Here is a 15,748-nt window from a genome sequence, read left to right on the forward strand (position 1 = left end):
ACATCTCCATGGCCTGGATAGATTACCAGAAGGCATACGATTCGATACCACACTCCTGGATCCTTGAAGTTCTGGAAATCTATAAAGTTAATAAACTGGTGATTGGTCTAATAAAGTGCCTCATGTCAACGTGGCGTATCACGATATCAGTCAACAACAAAGCGAATAGATACAGAACACCAGCAATAAATATAGAAAAAGGCATATTTCAGGGAGACAGCTTGAGCCCGTTGTTGTTCTGCCTAGCCTTGAACCCACTCAGCAATATGCTCAACAGATCTGCATACGGATACTCAATAGACCAACAGATCACACTAACTCATCTATTTTACATGGATGACGTGAAGTTATATGCAAGGGGCAGAAAACAACTGGAGGGACTGCTGGAACTGGTAAGAAGGTTTAGCATAGACGTGGGTATGACAGCTGGTCTTGAAAAGTGTGCCAAAGTGGAGGTTAGAAGAGGAAAACTGGCGGCGACGGGGAACATCACGCTGGCCGATGGCCGAGAGATAGCAAGCTTGAAGACAGGAGACAGGTACAAATATCTAGGAATCCATCAGACCTATGAGATACAACAACAAGAAAATAAAAAAACAGCTGAAACAGAACTCATCGGAAGAGTACGAAAAGTACTCAAGTCACAACTTTCAGCGAAGAATAAAATGGTCGCTATCAACGCATGGGCCTTACCTGCATTCTTGTATACGGCTGGAATCCTCACCTGGTCAAAGACAGATTTGGAGAGACTAGACAGGCGAATAAGAGCAACACTTACCCAATGCGGGATGTTGCACCCGAACTCGGCGATCGAAAGACTCTACTTACCTCGCAAAGAGGGAGGGCGTGGGCTCAGCAACCTGGAACATTCCTGCCTGAAAGAAGAACAAAAAATTACAGACTATTTTGTTCGGAATAACTTACCTCTACACCAATGGATAGCAGCTAACCTTGGGAACTTGTTGGCTGATGGAAGAATCCGGGAAGACGACGCAGGAGAAGACCTACCTGAAAAATTGAGACGGAACTGGGAATCTAAATCTTTGCATGGAAGATTCTTTGCTAGTCTTCACTAGCCGGAGGTAGACATAATGAGATCCAACACTTACCTGACACAAGGCTATCTCTTCCCTCAAACTGAGGGAACATTATTGGCAATTCAGGACCAGGTAGTGCCCACACGTGTATACACCAAACCCATAATGAAGCAAGATGTTGAGACAACGAAATGCAGACTATGCAACACAGCCGAGGAGTCGGTGCAGCATTTGTCATCGGGATGCTCATCGATTGCAAACACCAAATACCTGGCTCGTCACAATAATATGGGGAAGGTTGTACACCAGCTGCTGTGCCTGGAAAACCAGCTATTGGACCACTTCACGCCACACCACATATACGTCCCACAAGCATTGACAGAAAACGAGCACACGAAAATCTATTGGGACCTGACAGTGATAACCGATCGAGGCACTGAACACAACAGGCCCGACATAGTGGTCTGGAACAAAACTAAGAAGACCGCCGTTATCATAGATTTCGCAGTGCCATTAGATCAAAATCTGTCAAAAGCGTATGCTGAAAAAATCGCCAAATACGAACCCTTGGCACGACAAATAAAAGATATGTGACAGCTGGAGAGAGTCGACATCAAACCTTTAATAATAAGTTGCAATGGACTGGTGCATCAGAAGACTACAAAGCACATAACAGACATGAAGCTGCCCCCGAATACCATCTTATGGATGCAGAAGGCGGTCATACTCGGGACGGTCAACATTATCCGACAGGTCATCTACCCTCACTAACAGACACGGAATCGACCTTGGCGTATGACGCCCGGTCAATTTGACAACTGCCACAGATGTGTGAAAAAAAAAAATAAAAAAAAATATATATATATATATATATATATATATATATATATATATATATATATATATATATATATATATATATATATATATATATATATATATATATATATATATATATATATATATATATATATATATATATATATATATATATATATATATGATTGTGTGGAATGGACCTGTCTGTTATGAGTGGTTGGTCCCAGTACAGCTTCACCTCCTCATTCTCCAGGATCTCTTTTGGTGAGTATTTATGGATTGGTTGGGTCGTTCCGAGTAGTCCATATTTTTTGGCGATGGCTTGATGGTATGCCTTTGCCATGGAATTGTGGCGGTCCGTGTATTCTCTTGGTGCTAGAATTGGACAGGACGACGTGACATGTTGTATTGTCTCGAGTGATTGTGAGCATTTGCGGCATCTGTCGGTGGTTAAATTTTTCCCTATTATATTTTTCAGGTATGCTCTGGTGGGTATGACCTGATCCTGTATGGCCGTTAGTCTGCCTTCTGTTTCCGGGAACAGGTAACCAGCCTTTAGGTATGCAAGTGATTTCTCTCTATCAATTTTCTTATTTTTCAGGGCTGTTGGGTACCTTCCATGGAGTGCTCGGCCATGCCATATCTCTGATAGCTCTTGGATGTTGGGGGGCGCAATTGGATCATTGCTAGATGACAAGTTTAGTGCTGTTACATTGTCATCTTCTTCAGATAGCGCTTTGAAGAAAGGTAAGTTTCTTGATCTGAAATATTCCCTCATCTCATTAACAGTGTTGTGGTGCGTAGTTTCAATGTTTTGTAGCCCTCTTCCTCCATCTTTTCTAGGTATGTATAGTCTATTGACCGAGGCGTTTGGGTGATGCATTCCATACCTAGTTAAGAGACCCCTTACTTGGGTGTCGATGGCTCTCAGTTCAGTTGTTGACCATTTTATTATTCCGAAAGAGTATGCTAAACACGGCACCACCCACGTGCTTATTGACGTGAACATTGCTTTGGAGTTCAGTTTGCTCTGTAGTACCTTCTTTAGTCTGCCTATGAATTTGTCCTTGAAGGTGTTTTTTACTTCATTGGTCCTTATTTCTAGACCTTGCTGGATTCCCAGGTATTTATAAGTTTCCTCTGGGCCCAGCGTTTGAATGGTGAGATGATCCTGAACTCTCATTGCCTCTCCTTCTGTTACTTTTCCCCTCTTCATGTGTATAACAGCGCACTTATCCAACCCCATTTCCATTTTTATAGTTTTAGTGAATGATGCCACTATTTTCAGTTCTCTCATCAGCTGTTCTTCGTTTGCGGCATATAATTTAAGATCATCAATGAAGAGTTGGTGGTTGATTTTCGTATTTTTCTTTTTTTTGATCACATAGCCGTATTTGGAGTCATTCAACAGTTTACTCAAGGGGTTTATTGTGAGGCAGAACCATAGGGTGCTTAATTTGTCTCCCTGAAAGATTCCCCTCTTGATTTCGATTTCTTCAGTTGTGTATCCTCCTTTGTTGGTGTTTACATGTAACCTTGTCCTCCATGTTCCCATTAGATGTTCAAGTAGGTTGATCATTGTCTCAGACACACCGTAGAGCCTTAAGATTTTTTTTAGCCATGAGTGTGGTATAGAATCATAAGCTTTTTTATAATCAATCCACGCCATGGATAGGTTACGTTGTTTTTTTTTGCCTGTTTTGTTATGATTGTGTCGGCGATCAGTAGCTCCTTGCATCCTTTTGCATCTTTTCGACAGCCGTTCTGCTCACGAGCCATGATGTTATACTTGCCCACATGTTTCCATAGCTTGTGTGTGAGTATTCCTGTGAGTATCTTGTATATCGTTGGCAGGCACGTGATGGGTCGATAATTTTTTGGATCTTCATTGTTGGCTCCTTTGGGAAGCATATAAGTGATACCAAGTGTGCAGGATTCTGGTATAACTGATGGGTTCGTTAGTGCTTTATGAAAGAGCCTCGCCAGGGCATCATGCGTTGAGTTGAAGTATTTCCACCAGTAGTTATGTATACCGTCGGGTCCCGGTGCAGCCCAGTTATTTGTTTTTTTTAGCACGGTTTTTATGTCATGTTCAGTTATGATTATTTGTTCCATCATGTATTTATTTGATTCAGTTTCTGCTTCTTTGATCCAAAATGCCTCATCATCATGATCTCCTGCATGAGCCCAAATTTCCTTCCATGTTGCATGTATATTTTCTGGTGTTGGGTGTGTTTTGTTGTCTGTGACTGTCCCTTCAAGTGAGCGGTAAAATTGTTTGGGATTTTTGTAGTAGAGTTGGTTGTTTTTATATCTTTTTACCCTTTCATTATATCGTCTTATACGATTTCCTAGAGCCTTAATTTTTTGTTTCAGAGTATCGCATAGAATTATAAGTTGCTGCCGAAGTTGTTCGTCGCGGGCCTTGATATGATGTTGTGATGTTATGCGTGTCACTCGTTTGACAATTTTCCTGGTCGGTGAGTTGTTATTCAGATAAGTATGAAGCGTGCCTATTATTTTTCTGATATTATTAATTTTCTTTTCCAGGCGTGTTTTCCATGGTGGCATTTTCTCTTCTCTAGGTTTGGTTTCTCTACTATACAGACGAATTCCATTCTCCTCACATACTGTGATCGCTCCCGCGTACACAGAGTCGATAAGATCTGTAATGGTGGAATCACTTCGTATGCTGGATTTTATTACCGTGTTGGCTCTTTCAACGCTTTCTAGGATTTTCCGTGAGCCTTTGAGTCTTGGTATTTTCGGTCTATCCTGCGTAGATACTTTGGCATACATCTTCATGTTTTTCTGGAAGATTTTGTTGGTTTGGCTCCATTGAGGGGTTAGTTCCATTGGATGTTCTGCATAGGCTTCCTCATTGTGGACATCTGTGTTTTCTGCTGGATTTGGTGTGTAAGGCCTTATACTTTTCTTAATTGCCTCTAGTTCAACACTAGAAAACCTTTCGTTCTGAAGGAACAGCCTAACTCTATTGGCAAGTAGGTTCGGGTAGGACTGCTTCTCTGGATTAATCTCGTTCCAAATGGTTGTTAAAAGTTCTCTGTAGTTCCCTCCTGTGTCGTGTTGTTGTTGCTGAGCAATGAAATGAGTACGCATTAAAAGGATATTTTCCTCCTGCGTCCAGCGTACTCTTCCATCTCGCGTGCTTGAAACTTCAGCGGGACGGGTTCGAATTCCGTCCAAGCTGATGCTTCTTCTTTCCCTTCCATGCGAATTCGGACGTACGGTGCCATCTCGGGGGGCTGCGCCGCTTGCCCCACAGCTTACCCCATCAGGCTCTACCTCTGGACGGCTCCGAAGAGGGCCAGCCCGCTGCCCTCTACCGCCCTTCATCATACTTCTTGTGACAGGAGCTCCATATTCTACAACTCCCCAGGCTGCTAACCTCAGGAGCTGGGTGACTCGGGTATGCGGGGCCGTCACTCCCCGAGGGCAGACGCCCCCCTGCATATATATATATATATATATATATATATATATATATATATATATATATATATATATATATATATATATATATATATATATATATAGTTATAAAGTGTTAATACCACCTCCAAAATAGTGACTCGTTTAACGCTCTCACCTCATATATATATATATATATATATATATATATATATATATATATATATATATATATATATATATATATATATATATATATATATATATCCAGCATACTATGTTGCGTCCATACATTGTCTTTGGGCCATACACTATTGCGTCCTGAATGATACTGCGTCCGTATACCGGACGCAGCATTGTTTTTCAACATTTTCTCTGGTATTTCGAGGAATTCAACGACAGGGGTGGTCGCAAATCGTGAAGGACGTCGAGAGCTATCATCGGAACAACTATAGATTTCATTCATCTTTTGATAAAAAAGTTATTCTACGTTGAAAAACATATCTCCAGACGCAGTAAAGTGCTTCTCATGAAACCTAAAGTATATTTTTAGTTCACGCAAATTCCGCTTCGGGGGCGCTTCAAATGATGAAAACTGATATACAGTCAATATACATCTTTCACACGACGCATAATGTTGCGTCCTAAATCTGGCAACAGTGTTTACGAGTAAACCAAGTTACATTTGCACAACTGAAATGATTTAGCTTCCTAGGCTCCAAGGTCATCCCGAAAGTCTGTTAGGTGAAGAATTGGATTCTGTCTCTCGAGCAATAGCAGATCCGATTGAAGTGGTGTTCTTCTAACTGATATTGTCATTATTATATTTTCGAATGAAAAAATATTTATAACTCACGTGAATTTTATTCCACTTCAATTAGAAATCAAACGATAATACTTTCCAGAGAATTATCGGATTTATGAATTGACATGAAAGGTATCGCTTTATCCGCTTATGAATATGTCATTTCATTTCACTTGTGAATTAAAAAAATTTTATTCCACTGGATGAATAAACGTCAACTTCCCTAGTTGCTTGAGGTTGAATCATGTCGTCCTCAAAATTAATTAGATATACCTAATAGATAGCAATTAAATATTTCTAATTTTTCTCCACTTGTTCAGTTGGGAACGGAAAAGCCATAAATCCGGTTACTATGAAATTGCATAGACCCATTTTCATTCGTAACATCTTTCTTCCTTAGGCCACAACGTCCTGTAATAAGGAATATATTATAGTAGGAAGATCTTCCTTACGAGGATTCTTGGTCTATATTGCTGTATCGATTCCAGTTATGGGTTTAGTACCTGTGAAGGTTGTTTTGGGAAAACTGAAAGATCGTTCCTGTTTTCCTTCGGTGAATTATCCGTCTGGCTTATTGAGCGATATTGTGGGGTTGATTACTCCTTTTGCCATGGCCTTTTGTGTTCTGGGTGCTTTGGGATTAGAAGTGACATTACCACAAAAATCAAAAACAAATTATGTAAACTCTGGTATATATGTAGTGTCCTTGTAATATATTATTTAATAAGGACTGTCCGTCAACGTGAATATCACAGAGATGCGAGACTTAATTGAATTTAGAACAAATCATATACAAGATGACTGTAACAATATATTTGTTCTGGGTGTAGCAAGGTTGAACAAGCGTACGGGTCTAGAACTTGGACTTCGTACATGAAATCCTACTCTAGCAAGTAGTTGTGCCATTCAAGGGTCCATGAAGGAACCTCAAAGAAGCAACGCCACTCCTAACATCAATCTTAACTGCATCGAATTTATTCAACAAACAGCATGATCTTATTCGAAAAAATTTCTCTGAACAGCCTCCATTAGTCCAAGAGCTGGCAACGAAATTCGGCAAAAGTTTTGTATTGGGGCATAATTTAATATGATTTAATTGATTTAGTATTGTGGGTGTACATTAGTCAGCACCCACTCTCAAGGTCAGCTAGTGGAACACCTAGCGTCGACGCGCTTTGATGTAGGCATATGAAATTACAACACACTCTACAAGTATTTTGTAATGATTGAAAATTTTCACTTACCTAGTTCATAGAACTGAAAACTTGAAAAAGTGGTCAGATCTCATTTTAGTGAAACGCGCTGTGTCAGTACACCATAGAAGTTGCTGCCTCAACGATGTTGTTTCAAAAGATTTGTATTGGCTGAAACTGCATTTACTACTAAAATATCAAATATTATTTGAGAATAAAATATTCAGACCCCATATCAATAGAAGAGAGGCAGTCAGCAGTCACCCCAGAGTACGGATATTGTAATTTTATATAAATCAAAGAGCGTCGCCGACAAATGTTCCACTACCTGACCTTTTAGAGTTGGTGCTGATTCATATACACCATCAAAACTAACTCATATTCAATTATGATTCATTACAAATCTTTTGCCGATTTTCGTCGCCAGCTCTCGGACTGCATGTCATTGTGATGTGTATGCCAATCGTTTATTGGGTTCCAAGCAATGCATTCAAACTCCAGTTTGCTCCTCACAAATGTATTGAGCAGCAAAATCATGGTTTCCGGATCAAAAAAATATCTGCTATTATACGCACGATGAATTCATACATTCTTGGCCTCGTACCAAGTTAATGATCAACATGAGAAACAAATGTAAAACTTTGATCTAAACAACACCAAGATCTTTTATCTCCGTTTTTCTGCTCAGGACGCTGCCATCAAGACTATAACATAACTATACAATATATAGTACTGGTGTACGTGGCGACATTGCACTCAAAAAGGCTCAATGGTAGTTTATTTCTGCCACACCAAATCAAGAATGAGTCTACAAAGCACGCTGCCGGGAACGCAGTCTACAATAGAGCCTATATCATCAAAGATTTTAAAATCGTCGGCATGAGCCCATGCACGAATAGGATTGATTAGATGCATCCTCACTTGTTCAAACTTCCGGAAGTGGATAACTGGAGTGGAAGGCATCTAAAATTCCCTGATCGACTTTTTGTTCCAGATCGTAATGTGAGAGGTTTGGCCAATTAGTTTCGAACTGTTGTAAGTTTTGCTTAAGATGGATCTTAATGGTGGATCAGTTCCTCTTCTGTTATTCTATATTCGATTATCCTATGGTCAGAGATTGATGGTTTGGTCACCATTTCCCAAGCTTTATCACTTCATCTGGAAGCTGCATTGACCATTGTCACGTCCAGAACCCCTTTTCTTGCCCTAGTGACAGAACCAGGTGTTGTCACCACGTTCTTGAGATAGTTCTTCATTCTGGGAGAGTTCTGCAGGCCAAAATAATCTCCAATTCAGTAACGTAGTTAGTTCTCACATCTAAAAATTCTTCAATCAGAATTACCATTCAAACTTTATGCCCTGGGTATGAAGCCCCCTATTCGAACATTGATCCTTTGTCTTTTTCACTTTTCTGTTCTTCGTTCACTACCACAATATTTTCGGCAGCGAAGGGAATACGACACAAGAAATTCTTTGAGCTCTTTTTCTGGCAGAACTTTATCGAGCTTTATTGCGTGGATATGCCAAGTTGTTGAAAAAGCCTAATTCCAATATATGCGAGCTTTATCATTCTCAACAACTCCTCTGGTCTTTGGAGGTACAAATGAAAGCTTCTTTTATTTGTCTATGCCATAAACTTCTCTCAGATGGAAGTAAGGAATTCGCATTGGGTCTCTCTATATACCCTGATAAAGTATGAATTCTGCAAGCGGACAGAATGTGCATGAGAGTTTTCGTCGATCACGGCAAGACCTGCAAGATGTTGAGGTGACCACTTGCATTACATATATTCTTCTAATACCACTTAGTATTCTAGTATCTAGTATCACTCCATCTTGATGAACAAATCCTCCCGTTTCCGACATCAGCTCAGCCGACTCCAGAAAAACAGAAGATGATTTTTACAGCAGGTCATGGTTCTTCCATCTCTTGAAATATATGATATTCGAATGAAAACTTCAGTTTTGCTTGTCTAATCTGGCTTTCTAATATCTTTTGTTCTGCTAGCATGATAGATTTTCCTACTAGCTTAAGATCGATTCATATGTCGGATATTAGCTTCTCCAAAGCACTCCAGCTCTTTGACTTTGGTTTTTTGATGAGCTACTATTCCCTTGAGTGGGTTTTGACTTCTCAATAATCTTATTCCATTTCCAACTTTCGTGTATAATGTTGATATTGCAAACTTTGAAACCCCTGTCCTCCTGCATTCGAGGAAAGTATATCCTTTGAATCGAAGAGTTACAGTTACAGTTTGTTGGGCGCATCTGTCGAATGCCCCAGACTTGCTACCGCGACCAAAGCGGTCTATTGTGGCACACAAACAAGCTCAAAGAGCTAAACTTCTACCTCCAGTGCCATCTTCCAAAGGGAATAGGTGATAACAGAGGAGGAGTAGTTCATGAGTTCCCCTAGAACCAGCCTGAGCGAACCTTGTCTGCCGCTGGGCAGTCACTGAGGATCAGCTCAATGGTTTCGTCTTCCTATAAGCAAAGCGAGTCCTTGTATATCGAAGAGCTAGGATGCAGGCTACGATTCATATTCAAACTCTTCTATCGAACTCGAGAATATCATTCGCCGTCTATTTAACTACCCTGAAAGAGTAGTTGACTCTCCAGACTGCCAAATTGTTCGTAGGATGAACGTAGGGGAAACTAACAACTCTGCAGTTAATGCATTCCTAATTTGAGTTATCTCCAGAGCACCATTCTTTCACATTCATTCGTTATTAAAAAAAAAAAACTAAAATAAATAACTTTTTGAAAATTATTACATAATCACTAAAGCTTTTCTTGACAAAAAGACACTTAAAGAGTGTTTGAAAAATTCTGAAATACGATTCCCCAAATTAGCAGTCCACAAACTAAGGATAAGAGCCATCAAAAATATGGAGGTGTTTTGAAAGATGAAAGTTGTAATAACTTGAGCCAATGTTATAATACGATCACGTCATCGAGTTCGAATAATCCTAATGTACCAGATTCTAAAACATATGTGGCAACTACGCTGGACGCAACAACATGCTAATGGTGAAAGATTGAATAAAATTCGGACGCAGCATTGTGCTACATATGAAAACAAAATATACGCCGGACGCACTAATGATAGGAACATGAAAGGACGCAATAATGTGCGTATATCAACTTCTTTATTAATGAAGATATTTGAGATCTGAAACGACCAAACTACGTAACTTTTTGCGTAGATTAATATACTTCGATCAGATTCCACCTAGGTAGCGTATTTCTGGGAGACGCAATAAGGTTGCTTTTTGAAAGGACGCAATAAAGTATGCCAGATGTAAATATATATATATATACGAGTAATTTTAAGGGTTTAACGACTCTTTTGTGGAATGGAAATACTCTTTTTTCTCAACCAAGCTTTCGCAATTATTTTATTGCTTCTTCAGGGTTTCTACAATATAAAATACAAAGATCAATTCAATATAAAAACATTTCTCTTTTAAAATTACCGAAAGTGAGGTTAAACGTTTCACTGACTTCAACAACGCATAACATACTTCGACTACAAGTAGTACAGACAGAACTTATTTTTCGTTTTTTCGTCATGTATATCTAGTTTTTATTCAGTCAATTTCAATTTATATACATATATATATATATATATATATATATATATATATATATATATATATATATATATATATATATATATATATATATATATATATATATATATATATATATATATATATATATATATATATATATATATATATATATATATATATATATATATATATATATATATATATATATATATATATATATATATATATATATATATATATATATATATATATATATATTTGTCCAATAGACGTTTCCAGTCCCGATACGTTACTAAGGCGACCTGAGACCCACATGATCCGAATGTTTTCTTCGAGTATATATGATGAAATAACGTTAATGAGAATTATAACTCCTTGGGCACACTTAGAGGGGAAAAGAATTCCTTCATTCAAAAAAGTAGCATAATCGATAATATTTTTCAAACCCGAGACACTGCACCTACTTTACAATCCCACATATACTCCAGCGGTAAATATGGCCAACGTTCGCGATCCCGGCGCTGTTGCCAGTTTGACGGGACTGGAGCCGACAATTTCGATATATAAAATGACGCGAAAAATTAGGTGTTACGGTAGAAATTCATATATGTGTGAGTTTGTTGAGAAAGAAGTATTGTCTCAATATTCTCATGAAGCAAGTTCCTTTTTAACAGATTCTTCTCAAATTTTGATCCATTAATAACATAACCTTGAGAGGCCTGTATACATAAAATGATTGTAATAAAATATGAAAAATTAATTTTTAGCTTCCTTCTGAAATCTACAGGGGGGTTTCTGAAATTTTTGCAAGTACTCTATCATAAAAATGAAACAAAAATCAACATGTACATTTTGTTTTTGTCAAATACTGTTGACAAAAATTGAGATCTAGAGAGCGAAATATGAATTATTTTAATATTCCAGAGCTAGACTCATCACACCTCATTCAACGTGTTCAGGTTTATCATATCATCCTGTATGTCGAATTGAAAATAATTGTTTCACTTTCCAAGAAGTCCGTGTCAAGCCCAGAATTCCTCTTCTAATGTATTTTCCAAAGTGAAATAAAAAACAGAAAAATCTAATTCATTCCTATAAATATCGCGTCAATGAATAGGTATGAGATGTGAAATATTCCATAACAAACTTTAACGACCAGAAGAATCGTAATAGCATTCTTCGATAGGTACAATCATTCATTAAGCGAAACACTGAAATGAAATAACACAAACAAAAATGAAAAAATTGACGTACTGACGTTCAAATTTCGTCAATATTATTTTGAAAGTTTTGCGACATGAGAACCGTTTGTTTGTACACATCTGTCACTTTGAATTCTCCAATGAGATATAGCCTTCCGATCCATTTTCCATTGTTTCTTAATAGAACACAAAAATTCATCGACCAATTGAATGCATTCAACTCATGTTGAAAATGAGAAACCATGGTAGCATGGGAGTTTTCTATTTTCCATACATGGGTTGAGGGTCAACGTGTGGTTGGCAGTCATGAGAGGTGAACTTTTCGGACGAGTAATATTTCCCGATCGCCTTAACGCGGAAGAATTCATTAGATTGATCCAAAGCATCTTGACAGACATATTGGAGAAAATGTCTGGTTTCAAATGAATGGCAGCTCATAGTAGCCGGAATGTACGGGACTAAATAAATCAATATTTTGGGGTGCAATGGATTGGAAGGTACAGTCCGGTAAGATGGCCAACAAGAAGCCCCGACCTTACGCTTTTGGATTTTTATTTCTGGAACACCTTGAAAGAAAAAGTTATCACAATATTTTGAATAGAATCTGAGTGGTGTTATTGAATTCTTTTCGTATACAAACTAGATTATCACACGTACGGAAAATTATAAAAGTCCGATGAAGTGTGTCAACTTCAGGATCTTCGCCGAAAAAAAAAAGAAATTTAATTTTTCCCTACTCTACCCTCTGCCGTCAATAGTCAAACGGTACTCGCAGATTCCTTTTGAATCGTCTCAGTCGTCACTGAAGATATTTAATTTTAGTTTATCGCAACAGTTGCGAAATAATTTACTAGTTACGAGAAGTAAAAAATTTCAAGACATAGATGAGTTCCAGAAAATGTCAATTTATATGTCAAAATTTGAAAAATCACTATAGTCTTTTCTGTAATTATTGACATCCCAGTAGGTTTTTAAAGTCCAGAGGCTAATAACAGCGTTTCTGGTGTTGGAACCTGAAGATGGGATGCGATTAGTCATCCCGAAACCGGTATTTCTTGTAGAATAAATTGGTGAGAGAAAATTTTTAGGTGTTTTGATTTATTTTGGTATATCATATCATCTGTTCATTTCAGCTCAAGCTAATTCAAATATGTATATTAAACTTATATTAGGTATCACATCACTCTGTAAATTAACTTGTACCTATAGGCGAAAACCAATCGTGTAACTGAAAGTCCTCTGAATCGATAATGATTTTTATGTGTATTTTTATAAATGATTAAATTGAAATTGGCTAGTTCAATTCAGATCGTAACGCTTGTCGATATTCATATCGTCGGGTGGTATGCATCTGAATTTATCCTTATTATTGTATTCATTGCCTCCCCGTTTAGACGTGATATTTCTTCATTATTAAATTGAAAGTTTGACTGAGGAATACCCTTCCACCTCCTGAACTGATAATTTCCAATTGTTAGTTCGGGATACTCGAGTAATTTCCAATATTTCTTCTCCATGATTCAAACAAAAATGAAGTTGCTGAAGAATACTTGTACCAGAGATAGATTAGAATCTGATGTTTATGAATTGAGTGAAAAAAAAAGTTTCGCTCTCCTAAGAAATACGAGTAATTCTTAAAATCATTTAGGTAAATACTATGACTATGATAAAAACTAAACGAATCAACAGAGTTTATATGGAAACTTTTTGCTTTGTTGATACATATTGTGATCGGGAGATCAATTATTTCGATATTTCAGGACCGTACTCATTATAGTCTTCACTGAACCTGTTTAGGTTGAACACATCACTTTTTATGTAGAATTGTATTTGATTGTTTTTCCGTAACAAACAATATCAATCCTATTATGGTTTTATCGATGAAAAATTATTAATTATGGATAGGTTTTTTTTTTCAGCAAAAAAATACCTCCTTTAGTGTGCTTTCAAATGGCATATGTATAAAGTTTCATTCTTGTTGCATTTCTACTGCCATAATATCATGGCTAACAACGAAAAATTCATAAACAAATTTGATCTATTTTGAAGCTCTTCATGATTGAATATTATAGTAATTCTCCTGGAAATCGTGAATTTATCTGCGGAATCAAATAATCAAAATAACTCAAATGAATAAACCAAATTTTAATTATATAGATTTTAAGAAAATATGTGAAGAAAAAATACTACTACTTAAAATAATTGCTCGAAATGTCCACCACCTTGTTCAATACATTTTACATATCGTTATCGTACGTACACGTTTTATATTATGAAAATAAAGTTTTTCAACAATATAAGGACTTTATACTGAAAAAAAAAACTGTGATAGGAGTAAAAAATCTCCATTGCTTTTGTATATTGATCCTCTGAAAAATTTCTGGAAAAGAGCTCCTGTCAAGTCAACCAAATATAACTACAATGATGGTCAGGAAATGCTAAACGTGCCAGTGCTCCTGAAATTAGGTCGACTCACTTAATCGGGCTTGTATAAGTTCCCATACGTGTGCTATTATAGTTTGTATACGAAAAGAATGCAATAACACCACTTCAATTCAATTCAAAATATTGTCATTGAATATTTCTCATGACGACTGTTCATCATACCGGGATCGTATACGTTTTCTTATAGTACATTTGAGGTGTATAAATCGAAAAGATGACAAAATAAATTCTCAAGCGCTTCAAATGCAGCGTTGCCAAATTTTCGGACTAGATGCGTCGGTCAACTATGCGGATTATATACATCAAGTTCATGTCGCTCGAAGCGCCCTCGCACTGGCCAAACCCTGAAGTTTTCTGTATATAATAACGAGTATAACCGACTTTTCAGACCCACCTGAAAATTCACCCCTAGCATCCCCTAACCCCCCTTATAACGATTCTATGGTCGAACGTTACCAGACCCGGAGCCGGGTCTGACAACGTCACTTTTGGGCTGAAAAGTCGGTCGAGTATACCGTTTTGGGTCTGTATATGCGGTCGAACAAATCTATATATATATATATATATATATATATATATATATATATATATATATATATATATATATATATATATATATGTGCAGGGAGGCTGCGGCCTTCGGGGAGTGACGACCCCGCATCCCCGAGTCACCCAGTAGCTGGGTCAGCACCCCTCTACTGTGTAATTTGTGCTTTCGACACTGAAGACAGAGCCTCGGAAACCGCCCCCGGTGTGGAGACTGCGCCTGGGGGAAGATCGACACAGTCCCTAGCAGAGGCAGGTGAAGCAAGTGGCACCCCTCTGCGAACTGGAACCACAAGGCCAGGCAATTCGTTAAGGAACACTCGGGGTAACAGCTTGGATACACCCAGAATGGATATTCCCGCTCTAACCCAAACGCGAAGAAGGCTGCATTGGACTAGGGAGATTAACCTATGTCTCATCAATGCATATTATAACGTCACAGAGGGAGAAACGAAGACCAAAAAGTATTCAGAGAACCTGGTAGAGAAATGGTTGGAGACCTACCCTGACATCGTGTTAACTGGGAAACATCTTATAGCACAAATCAATAATAATAATAATAATAATAATAATAATAATATTATTATTATTAAATTGTCTGGCCTGCCTGGCAGCTATCTGGTAGATGGCCTGCCAGGTAGCCATCGTAACGACGTAGACGGTGCAGCCAGCCACGCCTGCTGTCCGCAGTCCCA

The 15,748-nt window shown here is 37.9% G+C and overlaps 1 protein-coding gene across 4 annotated transcripts; it reads left to right on the forward strand.

The window, feature by feature from the left end:
• The first annotated feature begins 2,058 nt into the window (after positions 1-2,058).
• On the forward strand, positions 2,059-4,746 carry LOC123317388. 4 transcript variants are annotated; one of them, XM_044903900.1, is made up of 4 exons: positions 2,059-2,400; positions 2,458-2,603; positions 4,233-4,336; positions 4,407-4,746. In XM_044903900.1, exons 1-3 carry the CDS (start codon positions 2,366-2,368, stop codon positions 4,250-4,252), a joined length of 201 nt encoding a protein of 66 aa, XP_044759835.1. In that variant the 5' UTR covers positions 2,059-2,365; the 3' UTR covers positions 4,253-4,336; positions 4,407-4,746. The 4 variants fall into 4 exon arrangements, 3 of the variants coding, with proteins under 3 accessions (XP_044759835.1, XP_044759834.1, XP_044759833.1); XM_044903899.1 differs by lacking the exons at positions 4,233-4,336; positions 4,407-4,746 and adding an exon at positions 2,700-2,804; XR_006538163.1 differs by lacking the exons at positions 4,233-4,336; positions 4,407-4,746 and having other exon boundaries at positions 2,059-2,279; positions 2,335-2,400; positions 2,458-2,804.
• Positions 4,747-15,748: the final 11,002 nt, after the last annotated feature.

The sequence above is a fragment of the Coccinella septempunctata genome, chromosome 7, assembly GCF_907165205.1.
Source record: "Coccinella septempunctata chromosome 7, icCocSept1.1, whole genome shotgun sequence".
In the NCBI taxonomy this organism is placed as follows: domain Eukaryota; kingdom Metazoa; phylum Arthropoda; class Insecta; order Coleoptera; family Coccinellidae; genus Coccinella; species Coccinella septempunctata.

Bases quoted from the DNA above. Each gene is read 5' to 3' on its own strand.
- LOC123317388 (XM_044903898.1), top strand. From the start codon at position 2,366: ATGGCCGTTAGTCTGCCTTCTGTTTCCGGGAACAG. The intron at 2,401-2,457 runs GTAACCAGCCTT...CTTATTTTTCAG, and splicing joins CCTTCTGTTTCCGGGAACAG to GGCTGTTGGGTACCTTCCAT.